This window comes from Corythoichthys intestinalis, chromosome 4 (assembly GCF_030265065.1).
Source record: "Corythoichthys intestinalis isolate RoL2023-P3 chromosome 4, ASM3026506v1, whole genome shotgun sequence".
NCBI classification, from domain to species: Eukaryota; Metazoa; Chordata; class Actinopteri; order Syngnathiformes; family Syngnathidae; genus Corythoichthys; species Corythoichthys intestinalis.
Genome location: NC_080398.1, coordinates 40924044 through 40947222, shown reverse-complemented (window position 1 = coordinate 40947222; position 23179 = coordinate 40924044). Strand labels below are relative to the sequence as shown.

General features: G+C 39.7%; 1 protein-coding gene across 1 annotated transcript in view; it reads right to left on the bottom strand.

Moving 5' to 3' along the window:
• Positions 1-23179, bottom strand: part of LOC130915340 (toll-like receptor 2 type-1) — a 47236-nt gene that overhangs the window by 4859 nt on the left and 19198 nt on the right. Inside the window, exons 2-5 of the mRNA XM_057835300.1 lie at positions 9899-10903; positions 8536-9718; positions 4621-5019; positions 1156-1229 (exon numbers count right to left, since the gene is read on the bottom strand). Of these exons, the coding sequence (XP_057691283.1) occupies positions 1156-1229; positions 4621-5019; positions 8536-9718; positions 9899-10893 (2651 nt within the window). The 5' untranslated portion in view covers positions 10894-10903. The remainder of the gene's footprint in view (positions 1-1155; positions 1230-4620; positions 5020-8535; positions 9719-9898; positions 10904-23179) is intronic.

The window sequence follows — 23179 nt, the reverse complement described above, 5'->3', positions numbered from 1 at the left end:
TGAATCGGGAGCAAAAAAAAAAAAAAAAAAGCAATCGGATCGGGAAATATCAGGATTGCCAGATACTCAAACTAAAACGATCGGGAGCAAAAAAACATGATCGGAACAACCCTAATTGTCAGGGTTTGTTTTGGAAGTGTTTGCATTTAGTTTTATTGATATGGGCGGATGCACTGCCCTGTTGTGGCAACAGTGTATATGACAACTCATTTAACATGGTTGAATCCAGCTGCTCCCTTTAAGACCAACATATACTGTATGTTTATTTTATGCTTTCGTATTTTAATTTATAGGTATATTTAGCCATTTTTTGTGGGAATGAACAATTTGTTAACATTGTAAAAAAAGTTTGCATTTAATAGATGTTAAACTAGTGGACTTTTGCTACGGAAGTCAGCCAATTGTTCTTTTGTTGTACTTTGATCATTTATTTTATACCGTTTGAGGCCAAGTACAGGTATTTTTATTTTTAAATGAAAGTGTAATCCCGCAGTTTGAAGAAACACTCTGGAATTTTATTTTGTATTCACATTTGGTTTTTTGAAAGTGTCATTTTAGCAAGCCTTTGTTTTACATCTAAAATTTAGGAACGCATTAAATGTTCCTAATCCGATTACTCTAGTTGAAAGATTAATCAACTGCAGCCCTAATTCTCACATCAATTAATTTATATGAAACAACAGGTAGAGAATTGCATGTACTAAAACGAATGAGTTCTTTATGTTGTAGACCAATGCATGACAAGTGGCAACAAAGGTCCCTAAAAGCACAAAAACTCAGAGCACATCCATTCGCCTTATCATACACGAATCAGATTAAATACATTAGAACCACAAGTAAAAATTTTGACATGCAAATAGTTCATTTTGAGTCTTTAGCCTTATAATCAGCAGGATTTTTGATCATAAAAGGTCCCCAAAAGTCAATGGCAGTGTGAATGAGTTAATGGTAATATTTTTTTTTTTTTAAGGACTATAAGAATAACAAACAAAAATAACTACTTAGGAGTAGAACTATTTCCACTTATATAGCTGTTCATTTAATGACTTTGAAATTTGCCTTAAGACAAAATCTCCAAAATAAAAAACTAATCCACATTTGTTTTAAATATATCTTAAATAATCACATTTCTTGATTCAAGAGACACAAACTCACCTGACCACGAAGAAATCAAGCTCAAGCGCGTCCAGCTGGCATCTCATCAACTGAGCTCTTCTCACCTGAGCCAGTTAAATCATCTGAGAGACAACAGCGACGCCTGTGATCATTGCAGGGATAGCAGCTAATCAGCACAGGACAGGTGAAGTGCATTATCACCCGACAACTGTCTTTTGTAATTGGTTCGGTTTACCGTAAAAAACATGTAATACTCACAAATATGGCGGTATGACTGTTTAACTGAATCTGACATTTCTGTTTTGTGAACAAGTTAACAAGAATACGCAAAAAGTAAGAAATAATTTCAAGTTTAAACCCAGTAAAACCACCTCTGTGCTAAGCTAACCATGCTAGTCGTTAGCAACTAACTCTTGGACGTACTAAAGCGAAACGTTAAGCTTTGTCAATCCAGCATTAAACATATTTCAGCTTTACAGTCTTTCGATATACGCAGTACATTAATTTAACTGAATTGTTATGTTTCAGACTACAAAGTGATAGGAAATGGATGTCATTCTTCAACCTGCATTTACATAAAGCCTTTTTGTGAGTCCACTTCAGTCTTACAGAGTACAGACATACAAACGTATATATTACAAAATTTAATTCAAGAACACAGCAATATAAAAATAACAAAATGTCCAGCATTTCTCAAATAATTTACAGATGAGGCGCATATTGTGACTGACAATTGTAAAAAATGTCAATGATTCTGTGCATTAAACTTGAAATACAGTATATTTGTTCGATCAGAATTATTCCAATACCTTAGTGAATTAATTGATATAATAGTAATCGGGCCTGCTCGATTCCTGATTTTACTTTTGACACATCAAAAAGCTTGATTTTTATGGATATGTATGCGTGTTTGTTTATAAAACAAATTGGAAAAGTCTTAAAAAAAACAAAAAAACATGAAAAATAGAAAATAAAAATAAAAATGTAAAAATTAAATAAAAATGAATGGGATTTATTCATGAATGTCTCTTTTTTTTTTTTTAGTAATACTTAAAGCAAAACTAGGTAACTTTTTAGTTTCGGTCTGTTTTAGCGACACAGGTGGACAAAAGCGGTAGTGTTTTGCCTTAAGGAAGACTGCATTTGCGTGTGCAGATGGATTAAACAACATTTGTGCATAGCATATGACAATGTTGAAATGTTTGATTTTGTACTGTATTCCCCCACTGGCCCTCCACAACCCTCTCAACACCCCATTTCCCGCCCAAAGTAGTCATGGCTGACAAGTTTGGTGGGTTGTGGGGAGGGCCGGGCCAATGTTTATTCTTGAGTGTCCTTTTATGGTGGTAGCCTCCATTTCACTTTTCTTTTCTCTCCTCGGACAATTTTTTTTCTCTTTCTTGCATCGACTTTCGTCCTTGTAACGAATGGGGAAAAGGGGAAGGAACGTATGCTGTCAAGCAGTCGGCACATTTGTATTTTTTTTGTGTGGCAGGGTTCCTGTCACCCTCTTCAAAGATAATTAGTGCTAGTGAAAGTGATACAGACCCCCTCAAGATGTAAAAGAGGTGTCATTCAACTAGTTTTCAGTTGACATATCATCACAAATGTTATATAAATATTTTATAAAGGTTGAAAAAGTTACCTAGTGTTGCTTTAGAATTATTTTAAAATGTTATTTTAATAACAATTTTTATTTTTAAATCTTCTTTTAGTACTTATTTCTCAGTTTGTCTTTATGATTTTTTTAAAAAACATTTTTAGTTGTATTTTTTCCATTTAAATTCTACATTCAGTATTTTTGTATTTTAATTTTATGTACTTATGGATTCCTCCAACGTTTTATACACAGTGGGGCAAATAAGTATTTAGTCAACCACTAATTGTGCAAGTTCTCCCACTTGAAAATATTAGAGAGGCCTGTAACTGTCAACGTGGGTAAACCTCAACCATGAGAGACAGAATGTGGGAAAAAAAAAAAAAAAAAACAGAAAATCACATTGTTTGATTTTTAAAGAATTTATTTGCAAATCATGGTGGAAAATAAGTATTTGGTCAATACCAAAAGTTCATCTCAATACTTTGTTATGTACCCTTTGTTGGCAATAACGGAGGCCAAACGTTTTCTGTAACTCTTCACAAGCTTTTCACACACTGTTGCTGGTATTTTGGCCCATTCTTCCATGCAGATCTCCTCTAGAGCAGTGATGTTTTGGGGCTGTCGTTGGGCAACGCGGACTTTCAACTCCATCCACAGATTTTCTATGGGGTTGAGATCTGGAGACTGGCTAGGCCACTCCAGGACTTTGAAATGCTTCTTATGAAGCCACTCCTTTGTTGCCCTGGCTGTGTGTTTGGGATCATTGTCATGCTGAAAGACCCAGCCACGTCTCAAAATCTCTCGATGCATGGCCCCATTAATTCTTTCCTTTACACAGATCAGTCGTCCTGGTCCCTTTGCAGAAAAACAGCCCCAAAGCATGATGTTTCCACCTCCATGCTTCACATTGTGTATGGTGCAATTCAGTATTCTTTTTCCTCCAAACACGAGGACCTGTGTTTCTACCAAAAAGTTCTATTTTGTTTTCATCTGACCATAACACATTCTGCCAGTCCTCTTCTGGATCGTCCGAACGCTCTCTAGCGAACCGCAGACGGGCCTGGACGTGTACTTTCTTCAGCAGGGGGACACGTCTGGCAGTGCAGGATTTGAGTCCCTGGCGGCGCATTGTGTTACTGATAGTAGCCTTTGTTACTGTGGTCCCAGCTCTCTGTAGGTCATTTCCTAGGTCCCCCCGCGTGGTTCTGGGATTATTGCTCACCGTTCTTGTTATCATTTTGACGTCACAGGGTGAGGAGGGAGTTGAAAGTCTGTGTTGCCCAACGACAGCCCCCAAAAATCACTGCTCTAGAGGAGATCTGCATGGAGGAATGTGTGCAACTGTGTGAAAAACTTGTGAAGCGTTACAGAAAACGTTTGGCCTCTGTTATTGCCAACAAAGGGTACATAACAAAGTAATGAGATGAACTTTTGGTATTGACCAAATACTTATTTTCCACCATGATTTGCAAATAAATTCTTTAAAAATCAAACAATGTGATTTTCTGTGTTTTTTTTCCCACATTATGTCTCTCATGGTTGAGGTTTACCCATGTTGACAATTACAGGCCTCTCTAATATTTTCAAGTGGGAGAAGTTGCACAATTAGTGGTTGACTCAATACTTATTTGGCCCACTGTATATTGTCAAATGTAAATTCAGGCGTAAATGGGTTAAATTCCACTTGCAAGTACTGTATGTTTAAATGCTCAGATGAACATAATCACTCAACAAGTGCCTTGTTAAAACAGAATATAAGATAGAAATCAAGGATATTAAATGAATGCTCAAATGGCTTGAATCAAGTGCACCGCGTTGGTCCAGTCCTTTCAGTGTGGAGGGATCGTGTTCACGTGGGCGCTTTTGTGACCTGACGTTTAGGTTTACCGATCACCTCATGCCACCAATGGGATTTGTCCTTTGTTAAATACTCCGTCATGAATGTTTTCCGCTTCTCCGTTAGGAAAGGGCACTTCCGGCCCCCCGTTCTCCAGCGATCGCCCCCCCACCGACGACTTCCTGCTCCGAACGCTGTTCCTAGTGGGCTTACCCAGGACGCTCCTCAGCTGAGCCCAGAAGAAGGCCTGCTGGTTGGCCTGCTGAGGCCACTCCAGGTACGTTTTGGTGCTCAGCATCTTCTTCAGCTTGCAGTATTTGCTGGGCAATGAACCCGGGTCAATGGGCTCCTTGACCACCAGGATGACGTCGCTGAATGTCTTGCCCATGGCTCGCTGCTGAGCAAAGTACAGCTCGTAGTTGCACCATTCGCTGTTGACAAAGTGATGTGACAGCACGAATATCACCTGAAATGGGAAACAAGCAAAAATGGTCCAATTTAGAGTCCATTATAATGTTGTTTTGCTTTTCATTGAAGCAAATTAGGGATACAGTTTTAATTATTTAGTCATAGTTATCGTGAGCTTTGTTTCGCAAATCTTATCGTTAACGTGAGGTAACGAGGTATCGGGTCCGATCACGTCATTTTCAAAGTATCGGAATCAGCAAAAAAATATCGGACATGCCTTTTTTTAATATGTATTTTCTAATTGTATTTACTGTTACAGACAAAATATCTTACATTCATCCAGAGTCTTTAGTTTTGGCTTAAAGTAGGACTATCAAATTTATTGCGTAAACGGCGGTAATTAAAAAAAAAAAAAAAAGAATCACGTTGAAGCCTGGGACCGTGTGTATTTTTGTGTGGGATCAAGATTGAGCTTTTTGGCAACAAACACTCTAAGTGGGTCTGGCGTGCCACGAAAGATGCGCATGCTGAAAAGCACCTCATACCCACTGTGAAGTATGTGGGCCAGTGATGCTGTGGGGCTGTTTCGCTTCCAAAGGCCCTGGGAACCTTGTTAGGGTGCATGGCATCATGAATGCTTTGAAATACCAGGACATTTTAAATCAAAATCTGTTGCCCTCTGCCCGAAAGCTGAAGACTGGTCGTCACTGGGTCTTTCAGCAAGACAATGACCCTAAACATATGGCCAAATCTGCACCGAAATGGTTCACCAGACATAGAATCAAGCTCCTCCCATGGCCATCTCAGTCCCCAGACCTTGTTTTTTTGGCAAAGTGGGGTTGTAAAAAGTATTAACACCAGGGGTGCTAATAATTGTGACACACATTATTTGATGTCAAATCATTTTTTCTTTTTGTGGGATTTTTCCGCACTGAATGAATGCACTTGTATTGAAGGTTGGATTTTTCTCTTTTTTTCCAGTAAGGTCCAATATTATTTGAATAAAAAAAAAATAGTAGCTAAAAAACACATCTTTTTCAGGGGTGCCAATAATTATGGAGGGCACTGTATTATTGTTTTGTCAGTTTCATCAACTTAATAAACTAAATGTAATTTAATTAATGCTCATTCCTAGTCCAAATGTAATGGACGTCTAGCGCTGTCAATGGCAAATATATTATCAATATTATATGGGTTGGCCAACATAATGGCCCTTTAAAGGAAAGCTTGACTACAACGTGACCTGCTAGAAAGATGAGTTTGACACCTCATAGTTAAAAAGGTGGACGTGTGAAATACTGTTATGTCTCCTCGTGCGTGTGTCTCACACGGATTTAGTCTTTGTCCCACATTAGGTGAGTTGGGAACTGGTCACCCTAATATTAGCGCTAGTCTTTTCCTTAGTTTAAAACTTCATGCTGCTTACGAAGTGGAAGTAACGAGACTGCCCACAAGGTGGAAAAGTTGCTGTCCTAATGTAAAATTAGTAGTTTTGTCTGAAGACAGAAAGAGAAACCGTTTGACCAGCATGCCAGCTTCTCATTCCATATCTGTGAAGTCAGCACAGCTTGTGAAACTATCAGGACCTCAGTGTACTAAACTTTAGTGCACTTTTACCAAATCATGCTTGTTGGAAATATGGCAAATTCCTGTTGAGATACTTCTGGATGCCAAACTTTTAAGGCATTTTCAGACTGTCTATGCTAAAGAACCTAATTTATACCCTGGTCTTCTAAGTATCAACAACCATGGTTCTGTTTTTAGTGCAGCACGTCTTTCATCATCTCAAAAATGCCAGCGGGTACTGCTTTGAGGAAAGAAAAGGCCACTTCCTCTAAAAAAACTCACTGTTAGCAATTTGGAGACACACCAAGAACCTCAATTTAAAGTGGTACCTCGTGATACGAAAGAATCAGTACACGAAAAATTCATTTTTCGAAAACCGTTTTGCTTCATATTACGAAAAGTTGTTCATCGTACAAAAGGTAATATGTAATGCAATAATGCAATTACGTTTGACTTTAAATATAAACAAATAAAATACACAAGAATGTGCTACACAATGCTTGTGTATATGAAACAAAAGAGTATAATTTATAAGCAATGCTTATACAAGGCACAAACAGCGAGACATAACAGCAACCAATGGCTGAAGTTAGCTTGTCTTTTAGCACTCCATGTTTGCTATGAACTTGAGTAGTCATGTGATAACATATGTAGAATCATATGGACCCTAACAAACTTACACTTTAAGCGCTGCTAGGGTGCGACAAAGCATTACAAATAAAATTAGGCAGAGGACATGACTGCCATAAGATCCTGCTGTCCTACTGGTAAGAATCTTTCCCATCATGCTCAGTTCCAAAATGTTGCTCTCCTTTTGGCCTAATGTTGGTATCACTTTCACTTTCGGATGTCGCCTCACTCGAAAGGTAAGGTTTAGGTGCACGATAATTATTGGTCCAATAATAGGAATTATGACGTCATCCCGATAAATCCAATAACATTTACCGATAATATATACTGTTCTGGCTTTGCAGTTTACACAATAGTATGGGAAATCAGTTGACCATTTGCGGGGCATTGCTCCCACCTGCTGGTCAGAATAATTCAATGCACCTATTTTATGTTACAGTAGTTTGGTTCAATCACTTACACATTGCGGTGTCTAGCGGTAGCATTGACAGTCGTGAATGCTTTCTGTTACGTTTCCGCCTCGGAAATATATGTAAGTATTTTATGTTTACTATTACAAAAGGATTTGCAAAATATGTTTACTTCTGTGTTGAAGGGTCAAATGTACAGATCTTCATAAGTTATGTTATAGAAGCCAGCCAATGCTTTAGTAGCTCAAGCTAGTGTGCTATGATATACATATAATAGTTGTGTATATAGGTGTATTGTGCAGCTTGTTGTATATTGAGGATTGAATATGTGTATTTTTCTTTTGTACTTTCACAATATTAAGACGATTGTCTTCCCATAAAAGCAAGAAAAGACCAAGCCTTGTGGTTAATGGAAGTGCATTCATTCTTAACTGGCTGTCGGGCAGTGCAGAAGTGAAACGCACTGTTTTGTTCATGTCATTATGAAAAAATCTGATGAGCTCAAAGGCAAATCTATGTTGAATCCCCCACAATTTTTTTTAAACCTCCAGGTGTTCAAAAACTCAGGTTATACATTAAGAAAATTATATATTTATTATCGGTTATCGATATCGGTATCGGCTTTGAGTTATCGATATCGGTTTCAAAAAATGGATATCGTGCACCCCTAGTAAGGTTCCACAATTTTGTATTTTTTCTCTGCATTGTTTTCTATCATCTACGTTATTACAGGTATTAACGGTTACGATAAGTATATTGAATGAGTCAAATGTGTTTGGCTCTTGTTTAATTCAGGCTTTACTCTGATTTTAGAATTGAACGTGGTGTTTTACTGTAGCTCGGTACTAGTTAGGCGATTTACATGTAAAACCTCATTCATTATACGAAAAAATCAAGATAGCCACTCTGGAACAAATTAATATCGTATCGTAAGGCGCCACTGTACTGGCACAACAGTATTGATATACCTTGTGACTGTTCTCTATGTTCTCGATGATGTTGTCGATGATCCAGCGTCCCGGCATAAAATCCCTCTCGTGTATGCACAGTCGGTAAGGGTTCCGGTTGTTCTCTAGACACGGCAGGAGCTGATCCCTAACCCAGTCTGCATCCCAGTGGCTGTAGGAAATGAAGGCGTGATAGGCGAAGGGTCCGGCTTCTCCTGCAGCTCGCTCCTTGTGTGCTCTGTATTTGGCCCTGATAATCTGGTAAGTGGCCTTGGTATACCACGGTAGGTCGAAAATGTAGCAGAGGAGCATCAGGATGAGGATGACCACCGTGGTTGTCGCAACACTAATTAGAATGACCAATCTGACATCGCACGCCACCTTGCTCGGGAGGTACTTGGAGATGCCGGTGTTGAGAAAGGGCTCCGGGTGATAGCACTTGTAGTTCTCAGGCCAGTCTGTCAGGTTGATCCACCCTTTGGTCTTGGTGTCCTCAATGAAGGCGTGAAGCTCGCAAGTACAGTGGTATGGGTTGTTTCCAGCTCTCAAGTGTGAGAGTTTTGGCATGAGCTGGAAGGATTTCTTGCTGATGACACCAAAGGAATTGCCATCCAAAGAGAGCCTGAGCAGCGATGGACTCTCCCATTTGGACGGGATGAACTTGATTTTGTTATCGCTCAGCAGAAGATCCTTTAGGTTAAGGGCCTTCTCAAAGTATGCAATGTTGAGCTGGTCAAGGTTGCAGGAAGACAGGTCTAGGAATTGCACGCTGGTAGGCAGGCAAGCCAGGGCCTCTGCGGTGAACTGATTGTGGTCAGCAATGATCCTGGTGATGTTACCGTTCCAGATGCAGCCTCTGCTAGTATCGGCGGCTCCTAGTTTGTTGTGACTGATGTCCAGCACTTCCAGGCGGCTGAACCGTCTCGTTAGCGCTGATATGTCTCTCAAGTTGTCCAGCTCGTTGTTACTCAAGTTAAAGGTCTGAAGGTTGGGCATGGAGCTCCTGTAGTCGCAGCGCTGGTTGAAGATGTATTCGTCCTGGAGACGGTTGTCGGCAACATCCAGCATCTCCACGCCGGCCATTTCCACCCAAGCGTCGCAAGGAACCGAGTTGAAGTAAACGTTACGGATAGAGAGCTGCTTGATCTTGTTAAACCATGTGAATCGCCAGTCGAAACGCAGTATGTCAGGATTGCTTATGTACCTGGAACACATTTAGAACCGAACGGATACTTTTTTTTAAACAAAAACATCAAATGTACTACACACTTGAAGTGTTGAATCCATTCCATGATATAACTCCCAACAGTAATTTAGCTATTCATATATATTTTTTCCAAAAATTGTAACTAGGTACCAGTATTGCAACAACACTCCGACTTACCAGAGATCCAGGTTTTCCAGTTTTAGGTTTGTGATGCTGGATTCAGCACCTTTATCTGTGAATGTTGGAGATCGTGCAAAGTCAATGTACTGGAACCTGACCCTCTTGATGGGGGCGACTTGCAAGTTAGTCAGGGCCATTCTCAGGAGGTTCTCATTGAACTTGCCTCTATGGAAGATTAATTGGGAGGCAGTGATATCCCCTAAGCCCTGGAAGATGTCTTTATCCCCCTTATAGTACATGAATTCGAAGAGGTTGCGGAACTGGATGGCGCTGAATGTCTTGTTTGCAAGATCTTGCAGCATGTAAAGGAGAGCGCTGGGCCGCTGGTCGACTGCCATATCAAAGCCCATCTGATAAGTTTGGATAATCCGTAGACTTCCAGGTTCATAGTAACTTAAATTGGAGGAGCATTTGATAGCGAAACCTTGTAACTTGATGTTCTTTAGTGGGTGAAAGTCTTCCACCTTCAGACCCTCCACCAGTGGTCCTCCCATGGAGAGAACCTGAAGCTTGGACAGTTCAGAGAACCCTTGAGATAATGTGGCGCGTTTGTAAAGGTTGTTAGACATGTAAAGATACTTTAAGTTTAACAGAGATGTGAGCACAGAGGCAGGAATCTCATTCAGGGAGTTGTTGAAAATGTTGAGATGCTCTAGCAAGTTGTTTTTCCTGAAGGCGTCACTGTCGATGTGCGAAATGTTATTATACGACAGCTTAAGAACACGCAGGCGAGGGAACTGCTGAAAGTCCTCTGAACGGATCGCTTGGAGTTTATTGTAGGATAGGTCAATTTCCTCCAGCGTGGATGGAAAGAATCTCCATGGGACACTCTCCAGCTGCCTGCCCAGGCAGTTTGCTTTGCGTTCAGCGTTGGAGAAGGTACATGGTACCTCTACCGTCATGGCATGAGTTGACAGGAGGGTTGGACTTTGGGTTGGTGAGGTGCGCCCTCCATTGAAGACCACACTGAGGGTGACGAATGTCCACAGCATTGTGATTTACCTGTCGAGACAAAGAAGCCAAAATGATATAAGCTTGCAGCCACGTTGATAGGGTCTTCAAATTGATCTTCGGTGTCTGATACTCTGGTCTTGAGAAGTTAGCATTAGCTATCTGCTTGGGCTGTATTTTACATTTATTACCATTTCAGTTTTCCTGACATTTTGGAGCCAAGTGCTGCAGTTTAATTAGTTTATAGACAAGTTTCCAAGGTAATTCCACATGTCTGCTCACAACTTCCGTATTAGAATTTCTCCATCCAAAACAGCAGTGGAGCTGGAGTAACATTGCTTATCAAAACCCTTTAAAAAAGACAATTTAGAAATACGGAATCCATCTGTCAACATCACGACAGGGGAGGACAACATGTTCATGAAGGCAGATGTGGTACCAAGCTAGTGCCACCACACAGACCGGGTGTTTTTGTAGCCATGTTGCCGCTGTGTTATGGAAGGTTACAAGTTACAAGTTTTTGTTCGTTTTTTTAAAGGTGGAAAACACTGTTAGGCAAGGGAAAATAAGTTGATGTGCCTCACAACACTTACTGTACGTTGATGGACATATATTAAGACTACGTGCGTTCTACCCGGAGGCGGCCAAGAGGCTGGGGCTGGAGACGTAGGTCGCCTTGCGGCGGACCGTCAGCTCGATCCCGAGATCCAACTACGAGCGTTTTAACTGCAACAACTTTAAGATAGGCTATTGGAGCTGGAATTACCGAGGACAGTGGGAGAAAGCCCGTCTGGATGCCACCGAGGGTCTCCGTAATGTCGGGTGAAAGTTTGGTGAGGCTCCCTTAAGCTCTGCTGTCTAATGACACATTCCTTGTATGCTCAACCTTTGTTAATATAGTTCTAATAATTTTATAAATTGTGATTTATTGACCTGTTTTGCACATGCACCAATCGCTTTAAATAAAACAAGTAATGGTATCATGTTGTTCAAATGTTTTATTGCGATCAATATCTGCAATAAAAAGGGATGGCATACTATTTTTGTTTATATGTACATCAGAGGTTACGCTAGACATTTTCGTTGTCTGACTGACAGGGTCATAAAAATCCGGTCATAATCTATTTTTACCCGTCACTTAAATTTTTAAAATGATAATGATGACATATTCAATAGTATTTAGTTTTCATTCATTTTTAATTAATATTGTAACGCTTGCTTGGCGGCGAAAAATTAGACACGGAAGTCGTGGTATTTTTCTCCCTCTTTTTACTCTGCTTACCGCCAACAACACCAACAAAACAACAACTCCACCCCCAAAGAAAAAGAGGCAACTATATAGACCCCAAACACCAACGTCACACAATGATCTTAATTGTGGTTGTCAGCCCAAAATCTTCTAAATATATATTAAATGCATCTTACCAGATATAAAATGACTACTACATAGTCTGTGGTGATTGTTTGGTGCCCAGATTTCTTGTCGAATTACAGTAGTCCATCTCGCTCTCCTCTTTGGGTCTCTCAGAATATGGTAGAACTTCAAGTCTCTCCGTCTATCTTCTCTGTTACAGCAACCAACTGCCACACACGCCTTCACCATTTTGATTATTAATGTTAACGAGCAGAAAAACACGCCATAATAGGAGGAATTTACGGAGCGCTAATGCATTAACATGACGAGTAGACGGACAACATGGCGCGGGGGCGTGGCTGTGACGTCACGTGAGTAGGGTCTATACACAGGCGGCAATCTAGTCCACCAATTGGATGACGCGCTGGCACACCGGGTGCACCAATAAGAACCTCGCATTGATGTGTCAATCACGGTTCTGCCGCCAGACCCCGGTGACGCTACAATATTCTGACTGAATAGCCAACGACGTCGTGCATTAAGAGAGACAATAGCTAATTAATATGCTCAATCGCCACCCTGTGGTCTGGGGTGTGAATTGCAACCTGTCAAAATGACTGACGGACTTCAGTTTTTTCCGTCACCGTTTTAAAAAACCGGTCAACGACGGAAAATATTTGGTTAACGCGACCCCTGATGTACATACCTTGTAGTATTTCCATGTAACAACAAAATCCGTGTCAGCCCTTCTGCATTCGGCAAATGTAATATAATTTGTAATTTCACCTCATTTTGGTCACTCAAGTGGCCGGAGTATCAATCTATACCTCACGTCAACACAGGCTGACAGGTTGTTATAATTTTGTTCACGAATGATGAACGAAGTGATAAAAACAATCATACAATCTAATCTACGTCTCATCTACGTCGTGGTGGATCCATTTTTGGAGATTCCGTGGGTTCCTCTGGTTTGACTTTGCAGTTTTAACTTGGTCATCACATTGCTTACTTCAACCGCAATTCACGTTGTTCTTTCTAAACCGGAAGTTCGGAGCACACATTTTCCAAGATGGCGCCGCCCGTGTTTTCACTCAGGAAACTATAAGGAATCTATAAGAACCTGCTGCCAACACTTTTTGAGATGGTAAACACCCCTGTCATAGTCCCAGTGAAGACAAATGCTACATACAGTATGTACTCTTTGTCATTTTCCAGTTTTAGGCTTTTGGTTGTCTGTCTCTTTAAAAAAAAAAAAATCCATGTTGGTTTGTTCACCACACTAAACTCTTTCAGTGCCACTGACGAAGATAGACATCTAATCGTGTCGCTCTTTTCATCCTTTTGCTATGAATTTAAATTAGTGAGGTCCAATTCATTCAAACTCGAAAGGCTATCTAAAAATGGACATTTGTTCATTCAGTGCCGGCCTTCCCAGTTCCAACAGATTGGACATCAAACGAATCGGACATCGGATTTGACATCTATTGCTGTCGGTGGCAGCCAATGAGTTCACATCTCCTGCTTTATTCTAGTACATAAGCCCCCTCCAGTGGGGCACTGGGTTAACTTTTTAGGGGGCTTAACTAATTACATTTTGTCATTTAATATTCGGGACCCCAAAATTCTTTACAAGCCTTGCGGCCATCAATAAATTTTATTTCCAAAACCATGGCGGGCTTCTCTAGTTTTCTGAGAGAAACCCTGAGTATAATACAGGTGCCAGCAAAAATTAATCCTACTTTAAAGAAATTTTGAGGGTCCCAAAAAGACCATTCATTCGTTGGAAGAACAATAACAAACAACGATTCCAAGAAGCCCTGCGCTGGATGATAAAGACTAATGATAAGACCTGGAAATGAAAGCTGAGGAAGTTTGGGTCCATTGTGCCTCGTTTGATGATACTCGAGTCGGAATTTTAAAGCTATAAAATTTAATTGTTTTGATTTGTGGAGGTGCTGACAACTCAGCGCATCGGATATGGATATTCTTGGGAATTGATTGATAATCGAGTAGAATAGAATATAAACAGATTTACTCTGATGCTATAATGCTCGTGTTTTAGTGCCATCGACAGTGCTAGACGTCTGATTCATTTTGACTGGGCGGTGGGAATGAACAAATGTTATCCCAATCATTAGCATCCAATGACTTAAAGCCAACACGAGGTAACTTTTCAACCTTTATAAAATATTTTCATAACATTTGTGATAAGTTGACTGACAACTAGTTGCATGACACCTCATTTATATCTTGAGGGGGTCTGTATTGCTTTCACCAGCACTAATTAACTTTGAAGAGGGTGGCAGGAACCCTGCTACACAAAAAAACTACAAATTTCCTGACTGCTTTACAGCATATGTCACTTCCCCCTTTCCCCATTTGTTATAAAGACGGAAGTCGATGCGAACGCTTTCGTGTCAATTCTGTAAAGATGGCAGAGCAACAAAAGAGACAAAAAGTTTTATCCAAGGAGGAAAAAAATGAGAGGGTACCAGGATAAAAGGATAGTCAAGAATCAACTAGAGCTGAAACGAGTACTCGAGCAACTCGAGTAACTCGAGTTTAAAAACTGATCCGAGTAATTTTATTCACCTCGAGTAATCGTTTATTTTGACAGCTCTAAGCATCACGTTTTGCTCCGACTACTTTTAATGCAGGACAACGCGCTGTCACGTGCGGAGAGGAAGAAGGGGAAAAAAAAAACTTACTGCAGCTGACAGCCGCCACAAACGACGCCGACGTTGCTAAATACTAGCCCGCACGATGCTACGTTGGTAAAAGGTAGCGTCTGATGCGTCTCATAGAGATCACATGTATGTTTGAACTAGATGCGAAATGACAGACTCGGCCGTGTCTGGCAGCGTTAGTAAACAGCCGCCATCTTAAAGCAGTAGAGCGCTAAGCGCTAATAAAGAGCGCTAAGCGCTAATAAATAAGATGAACGTTACTGTCGCTACTAGCTCACGTAACGTTAGCCCTGCGGAGTGCTAGGTTTCAATTAATTATGACCACTGTCGATGCGTGGCTAACGTGTCTTACATACAGGCTTTAACATAACATAGCATTGTGGAGTGATGAGGGTGTAAAATAAAAACTTAATCATCCTAACTATCAATTTTAGCTCAGTAGTCATTGCTGGATAAAACACCAAGTAGCACTGGTCCCTAATGTGCTCCAATACAGCCTGTGTCATACATTTATTTTGAACACTGCAAAAACTCAAAATCCTATCAGGACTTACAGTTTAGACTAACTTAAAACTAGAACTTAAATCTGGCTTGACACAAAGAGAAATTCAATCAAAACACGTGGGAAAAAATTTTAGGTGATGTGTGTTATCAAGCGTAACGGCATTTTTAGGTAAGATATATATATATATGTATATATATATATATATATATATTTTTTTTTTTTTTAAAATAAGATCTAAAAGTTTTTGGAGTGAAAGCAGTGAATTAGTCTTTTTTTTTATTCTAGTTACATCTGAGATGCAATTGTTGGCTGTTTTCAACAATATACATCGAAAATAAAGACATTGACTGAAAATGGTTCAAGATTAGATGAAATGTCTTGTTTTCTCATGTATATTTATAATTGCTCTGGACCTAAAAATATATTTGTTTTATCCGATTACTCGATTAATCGATAGAATTTTCAGTCGATTACTCGATTACTAAAATATTCGATAGCTGCAGCCCTAGAATCAACATTAGCCCGGCTTTCACTCGCTGACGTGAATCCCCCCACCCCCAACCGAACTCATCAGCGCTGACAAGTTCAGGTGGGGTGGAGGCGGGGTTGCCACACGGTTGCTATCCGTCATATGCTACTGTTTAGCTAGTAGAGGTGGGAATCTTGGGTCACCTTACGATTTGATTACCATTACGATTAAGAGGTTACGATTTGATTAATGATGCACCCCCCCCCACCCAGCTATTAGCTGCTTTTAACGTTTCGTACATTAGTTACAAAAATTGTACAAAAAAATCCTCTCAGGCTTATATAAACCACTATTTCAGGATCAAGTTAACAGTTCTAAACATTAAATATAATACTTAAGTCCTCATTTGATATGGACCGCTTGGATGTGTGTGGAAGTGATTTTGAATCCCGCGCCATGAAAATGAGTGACTTCCGACTTCGGTCTTGCATTGAGGAGGAGGGCGCTGTGACGTGTACGGGAGAAGGCGTTCTCTTCACTAAACAGCCGTACTGTTGTTTATGAGGACTAAGGATTCAGCTGATTTTGCGGATTAATACGTTTATTTTTCGCATCACGCCAGCCAAACGGCTGCAGAAAAATCTTGCTTTATGAGGGAGAAGCGTGTGCGCCTTCTTGGAGTTTCAAAAGGTTCCCATTCACCGTGGATATTGGCCAAGCCCTACTACTGTGGGACCATTGGACTTACGAGGAAGTGAGTCAACATCTTGTTTTGTATTATGTCAAATATTAATACAGCGATTCCAAAGTAAACACTCCAAACTTTCTTTAAATAAAGGACTACTTACGTTTGATCATTGATAGGCATGTTTCCGCTTCGAAGACTTTGAAACATCCCTCGGTTCGGGTTAGCATGTCGGCTAGTTGTCACGCCTCTTGGTTCGTTTACATTGTCCGAAGCAGGGGAAGGGAAATGACATATGTCCGATTTAGGTGTCATAAAATATCGTTCGGGAGGTGCGACAGTAAAGGTGAAGTCGACAGTTTTGACCATTATGGAGTAATTTTGCCATGTCGTCCTGAATAAGTGCATTTTTATTATTTTATATTCCATTTAGCACAAGACTTATTTGTCATGTTCATGCCATGTATTTAGCAATTGGTGAAAATACTTGGATAAAAAGAATATCCTGTAAAAATATCGAAGTAAAGAGACAGAAACACTGACATTTTGCAGCTCTCTTCGTCGCGTTTTCCTCGTTGTGAATAGTTCCCCCTCGACGGGCTGACTGGTCCTTCTCAAGCCATTTATTTAGCTATTGGGGAAAAATACTTGGATAAAAAGAATATCTTATAAAAATATTGGAGTAGAGAGACTGAAACAATGACATTTTGCGGCTCTCTTCGTCGCGTTTTCCTCATTCTGAATAATTCCCCCTCAATGGGCTGAATAGTAAAACCGACAAGCCCATTCTCCTGCTGACGTCATCCACCTGTTGGGGACGCTAGAGCCCTATAATGGTAGGCGTGGCTAACCAGCAGATTAAAAGACTAATTTCTCGTCATCTGCGCTTTGCTAAATTGGTGTATATAGTCGAATCGTCTCAAAGTATGATTCTAATTCACATAATAATGCTATTTATGACTTTTTTTCTCCTGTCCAATGCTCTTTAAGTCCCCATTTTGTATCAACAGCTTTAAGCTACATTCTTATAATTTTGTGACTCAACCATTAAAGTTGTTAAAATCGCTCCCGTTATTCCATAATTTCCCTTCAGGCACCTCTGTTAGCCACAACTAAACTCATTACCTCATTAACTCATTACAATGTGTCCTTCTCACAGCCGCTGGAAACAGAAATGTCGTTTAATCCATCTACAGGCTTCCGGGAGATCATGATTTTACGACAGTGTGCAGGTGTGTGCTGATCCTCATGAGAAACTCAGTCATCCTTAAGGCAAAACACTACCGCTTTTGTCTACCGGCGTTGCTAAAATCGACCAAAACTGAAAAGTTACCTAGTCTTGCTTTAAGAGAGACACATTGCAATGAAATAAAATATATTTTTAAAAATTGTAATTTTGATGAAAAAAAAGTAAAAACATTGAAAGTGCAAGGAAGTGACCTGGAAATGCCTCAAAATCAAAAGGAAGTAACCCGATATGAAAAAGTAGTCATCCAAAAATGCCCCAAAATCAACAGCGAGTGCCCGCAAAAATGCCTCAAACAGGAAATGATCCAAAAATGCCCCAAAACCGACAGAAGATGACTTTATATTAAAATAAAGAGACCACGAAATGCCCCATAAACGACAGGAAGTGACCCAAAAATCAACAGGAAATGATCCGTAAATGCCCTCAAACCAAAAGGAAGTGGCCAGCGAGAGTTTACCATCCATCAGAGCAAAGCATTTTCTAGTTTTATTATATTACTGTTACACTTTGCACTAACATAGTCTTAACTAAATTTTATTTCCACCCTGAGCATTTTCATTCTGCCCCATTAAATGAACAACTAATTATCTTTGTCTATCTTCGCTATACTAGCACTTTGTTTGGTGTTTTTGTTTATGAGAAGACTCTTTTAAAATTATATTTCCTAAATGTTTGTTCATCCCACACTAAAGATGAGTCACTGTGCATTGTCCTTTGGGCTTTGCATCATTTCATTCCATTTTTTTCCCCTTTTTGTTTTCTTCATTTCATTTACTTTTTAGTCATATTTCTCCACTGTTTTAACCTGCATTCCCCAGTCACCAGCAATGTATATTCCGATACACATGCACAATATCAGTAACAAAGCAATTTTTCCCCATTTTTACACTGTAACTTTACCTAAAACTAACTCAATCTTATTTTTGTTTTAAACGTATTCATATTAGATATGAAACGATGACCCGAGTAATTCGATATTAAAAATCGATTGAGGAATTTTCTATGTATCGAGAAATCGTATAATTTCTAAGCATGATGTTTTCCCCGGACCACTTTTAATGCGGCACAACGTGCTGATGTCCCGTACGTACACCAGGCACCAAGAAAAAGCAGAAAATGTCAAAAGTTTGGGAGCATTTTAAGCTAGACACCGAGGCGAACACTGTTTTATTCACTGTAAAGGCCTATTTATGCTTCTGCGTTCCAGTGACGGCGGAACGTTGGCGTAGACCCTACGCCGTCTTGGCGCATTCCAAGTTCTGCTTCAAGGGAACGCTTTGCTCTGTTATGGCGTACCGCAAGCAACACGTCACTTCCGTTGATTAATATTCATGACATTAGCTACTGTTGCTAAGTAGGGACAAGTCACCGGTTGTCCCTAATAGGAAACGAATGGAAATCATGTACGAAGGAGATGTTTACAGAGCTAAACCTACCAATTCTCTCCGAAAATGATGTGCCTGGTGCCAAATTCACTGGCAAAGATGTGGAAGAATATAAAAATGTTCAGTTAAAGAGATGGCTTGAGTGTCGAAGGCTGAAAAAGACGAAAAAAACGAGCCGACCTAAGCATAGCCTTAGCTTTTTTATCGACGCGACTGACATTGACATTTTCCTGTTTCAACAAGCCATCCTTTACCATCAGCCCTGTCTTTCTTATGTATCCTCTGGTTGTCCTACGTCTCTTCGTTCTTGAGGGGTAATTTAGTTTGCTTTGTGTAGCGATCGCAAATGCTACTCAGTTACAGCCAACGAACACATTTAATTTTTTCATTGATAACAATTCTTAATTCTATAATTTATTTACACTTCCCCCTTACTAAAATTGTTTTTTTTTTTAGATAAATATAACAAACGGTAACAGTAACAGTCAGATACCATTGTAATTCTTTTCAGGTCATTCATTGTCAGACAGAAGCAACGTTACGCTAAAGAATAAGTTAAAAATATAAAAATGGCTTACCTCTTTGTCCTCTGAAAGACCCAACAAAATGTTTACTGCATATGAAATATGAATGGATTCACCGAGCTGGTGTTAAAGTCCGCGCAAGTTGATTCGGTCTTCACATTTTTTCCTCCCGAGTTTTTGGTTTCCGGAAACATATGAAGAAAACATCCTTCATGTGTCGTAATGTCTAGAGTCGTTTCTACAAGTTCCAAAAAAGCAATGCGTGATCGGCATGTTCGTTTTTGAAAGATTACCGGGGAAAAGTGGCACAAATTAGGTTGTTTCTATGCGAGGGCGAGTCGATAATGTCCCATTTCGGCTTTACTTCCGCTTTACGATGCGACGTCACGGTCTAAAAATAGCATGCGTGCGCTACGCCATTCACCGCCATGCCACTAGAGGGGTGTGGTTTTGTCTTTGAACGATTTTGGGGGACTCTTGTCGAATTCCTTTAGTTTTCCTCCAGTCAATGACAGCAATGGCAATGTGTGTATTTGCTTCTGCAGCTAATCAATTTTGAACAACAAATGTTTTTAATTAAATCTTGAAGTGTAGGCGACACAAAAGAGTTTTGCAAATGTCTGAAAATATAGGTGTTTTTGTGCAGAAGAGGAAATGACTTTCTGAGCGGACCAATCACAGTCCTTCGACGTTCACTCACGTTGACGTGACGCGTGGGCAGGATTCTTCGGAGGTGTACGTCAGGCTGCAGTGTAGGGTCGTAAATTGAGTCTGTGTTAACGGCGTAGGTCCGCATAAATCAGCCTTAAGACAGCGCTTGCATACCATTACGGCACGTCTGCAATGCTGCAGCTCCACCGAAGGCACCCGATTTACTCCGAGAACGGATGAGCGATACTCAGGACTAGACATGTGCCGATAACCGATTTGAAGGTATACCGTGGTAAACATCAGTTTCAAAACTGCAAAAAAATCAGTCATACCATACCATATTAGCTAATTTTATGTCCCAAAAATGCATGGAGAAATATTTCGTTTGCAGCTGTAAGGCTCAACTGTCCCCCACCGGTTGTTGCTCAGTGTCGGTGAGTCAGCTGTGCTACACGATGGCTGGAGGAGGTGAATCTCCTGAACTTTTTCCCCCATCAAAGAAATGAAATCGCTGGTATGGGAATACTTCGGCTACGGAAAAGTTATGGATGGCCGCGGCTTAGAGAAGGAGGGCCAACTGACATGTAAAACATGTTTGTGGAGGGTGGCTACCAAGGAAGCAATACTTCCAATATGATTTCGCATTCGTACAAGATTAAAGGTTGGTACATACTGTCATGTACGTTTCCCACCAGCTACGATAATATAATAAATAAAAGCCCTGTTCAATGGAAGTTTAAACATTTTTTTTTAAAAATCCAGCTAGCTCAAAGTAACACATTTTAGAGCTGTAATTGCAATACCGTGATACCATTAAACCGTGATATTTTTGCTTAAGGTTATCATCAGTGTTGTTAATAACGGCGTTACAATATAACGGCGTTACTAACGGCGTTATTTTTTTCAGTAATGAGTAATCTAATTAATTACTTTTCTCATCTTGGCAACGCCGTTACCGTTACTGAGGCGGGAAAGGCGTGCGTTACTATGCGTTACTAAGTTGGTTGAATAAAAAAAAGTCTGAGAGAAACGGACTCACGGGGACGAGAGCAGAGCAGGAATGGGGAAGACGCCGTTGCAACCGCGATGCTAGGTGGCTCCAATAATACCTGACTGCAGCCATAGCCGACAAACTACACCCACATGACACGGTAGATATCATATTATAGAACTAGATGCAAATGACAGACACTGCTGCATCGCCAACATGTTTTAAGGACTACATGCGTTTGTAAACAGCCGCCATCTTAAAGCAGTAGACCTCTCAGGAAGGCCCTGATGTAGAGATCCTTCCTAGCGAACCTAAGTAATTTTTTTTTATCTAAAATGCTCCTAAATCGGCAAAATCTTAACTTAAATCTATCTTTAAATGATGAAACAGTTTTAAAACTTACACATGTTTAAAGTAGACAGAAGGGAACTAATGCAATAACGGGAGAAATTTTAACAACTTTAACGATTGATTCACAACTTTAAATGACTTCCACACATAGTAAAGGTTACTAGCTAGTTATCGCAATACCCTTGTGTCTAGTTAAGTGGAGGGTAAAGAATTGGGCTAGGGCCAATTGTCCCCCAAACCCTTTAAGCTTCACATTGTGTGACCTGTGTTTTTTTTTTTTTTTTTTTGAGAAAAAAATATTTATATCACTAGTTACTTTGCCAAGTAACTAATTACTCTTACATTCAGGTAACTGAGTTACTAACGCAATTACTTTTTGGGAGAAGTAATTTGTAACTGTAATTAATTACTTTTTAAAAGTAAAATTAACAACACTGCATGGCACTAAATGCGTTAGTAGACAGCCGCCATCTTAAAGCAGTAGACTTTTTAGGACGGCTCTGTTGTAGAGAACCTTCCTAGCGAACCTAAGTAACTTTTTATCTAAAATATTTCTAAATCGGCAAAATCTTGACTTGAATCTATCTTTAAATGATGAAACAGTTTTAAAACTTTCATATGTCGAAAGTAGAGAGAAGGGAACAAATGCAATAATGGGAGCAATTTTAACAACTTTTAACAGTTGATTCAGGGTAAAGGGTAAATTAGGGTAAAGAATTGGGCTCGGGCCAATTGTACCAAAAACCTTCACAAAAAACTTCACATAGTGTGGCCAATGTTTTTTTTTTTTTTTTGAGGGAAAAAAAAAAAGTAATTATCACCAATTACTTTGCCAAGTAACTAATTACTCTTACATTCAGGTAACTGAGTTATTAACGCAATTACTTTTTGGGAGAAGTAATTTGTAACTATAATTAATTACTTTTTTTCAGTAAGATTAACAACACTGGTTATCATCCCGTCAGAATCTCATACCGGCACATGCCTGCTCAGGACAAGGTCAAATTAAGTTAACGTAGCGCTAATAATTAAAATTAACGTTACTCTAGCTTGCTAACGTAACATTAGCTCTGCGGAAGTCTATGTTTCTATTAATTATGACTACTGTTGATGTGTGGCTAACGCATCTTTCATACAGGCTTTATCTGTAAAAAGACAGCACTGTAGAGTGATGAGGGTTTAAAATGAAAACATAATATAGCTAACTATCAATTTTAGTCGCACTGGTGCCTAATTTGCTCCAGGTATCATACATATATTTTGAACACTGCAAAAACTTAAAATATTATCAGGACTTACAATTTAGACTAACTTAAAATTTAACTATAATTTAAAATTAGCTTGACACAAATGGAAATTCAATTGAAGCACGTGGGAAAACACCTAACTTTTAAGTAATGTGTGTTATCAAGCATTATGACATTTCAAGTTGGAAACAAGATTTTTTTTTTTTTTTTGTATTGACAAAAATTTTCA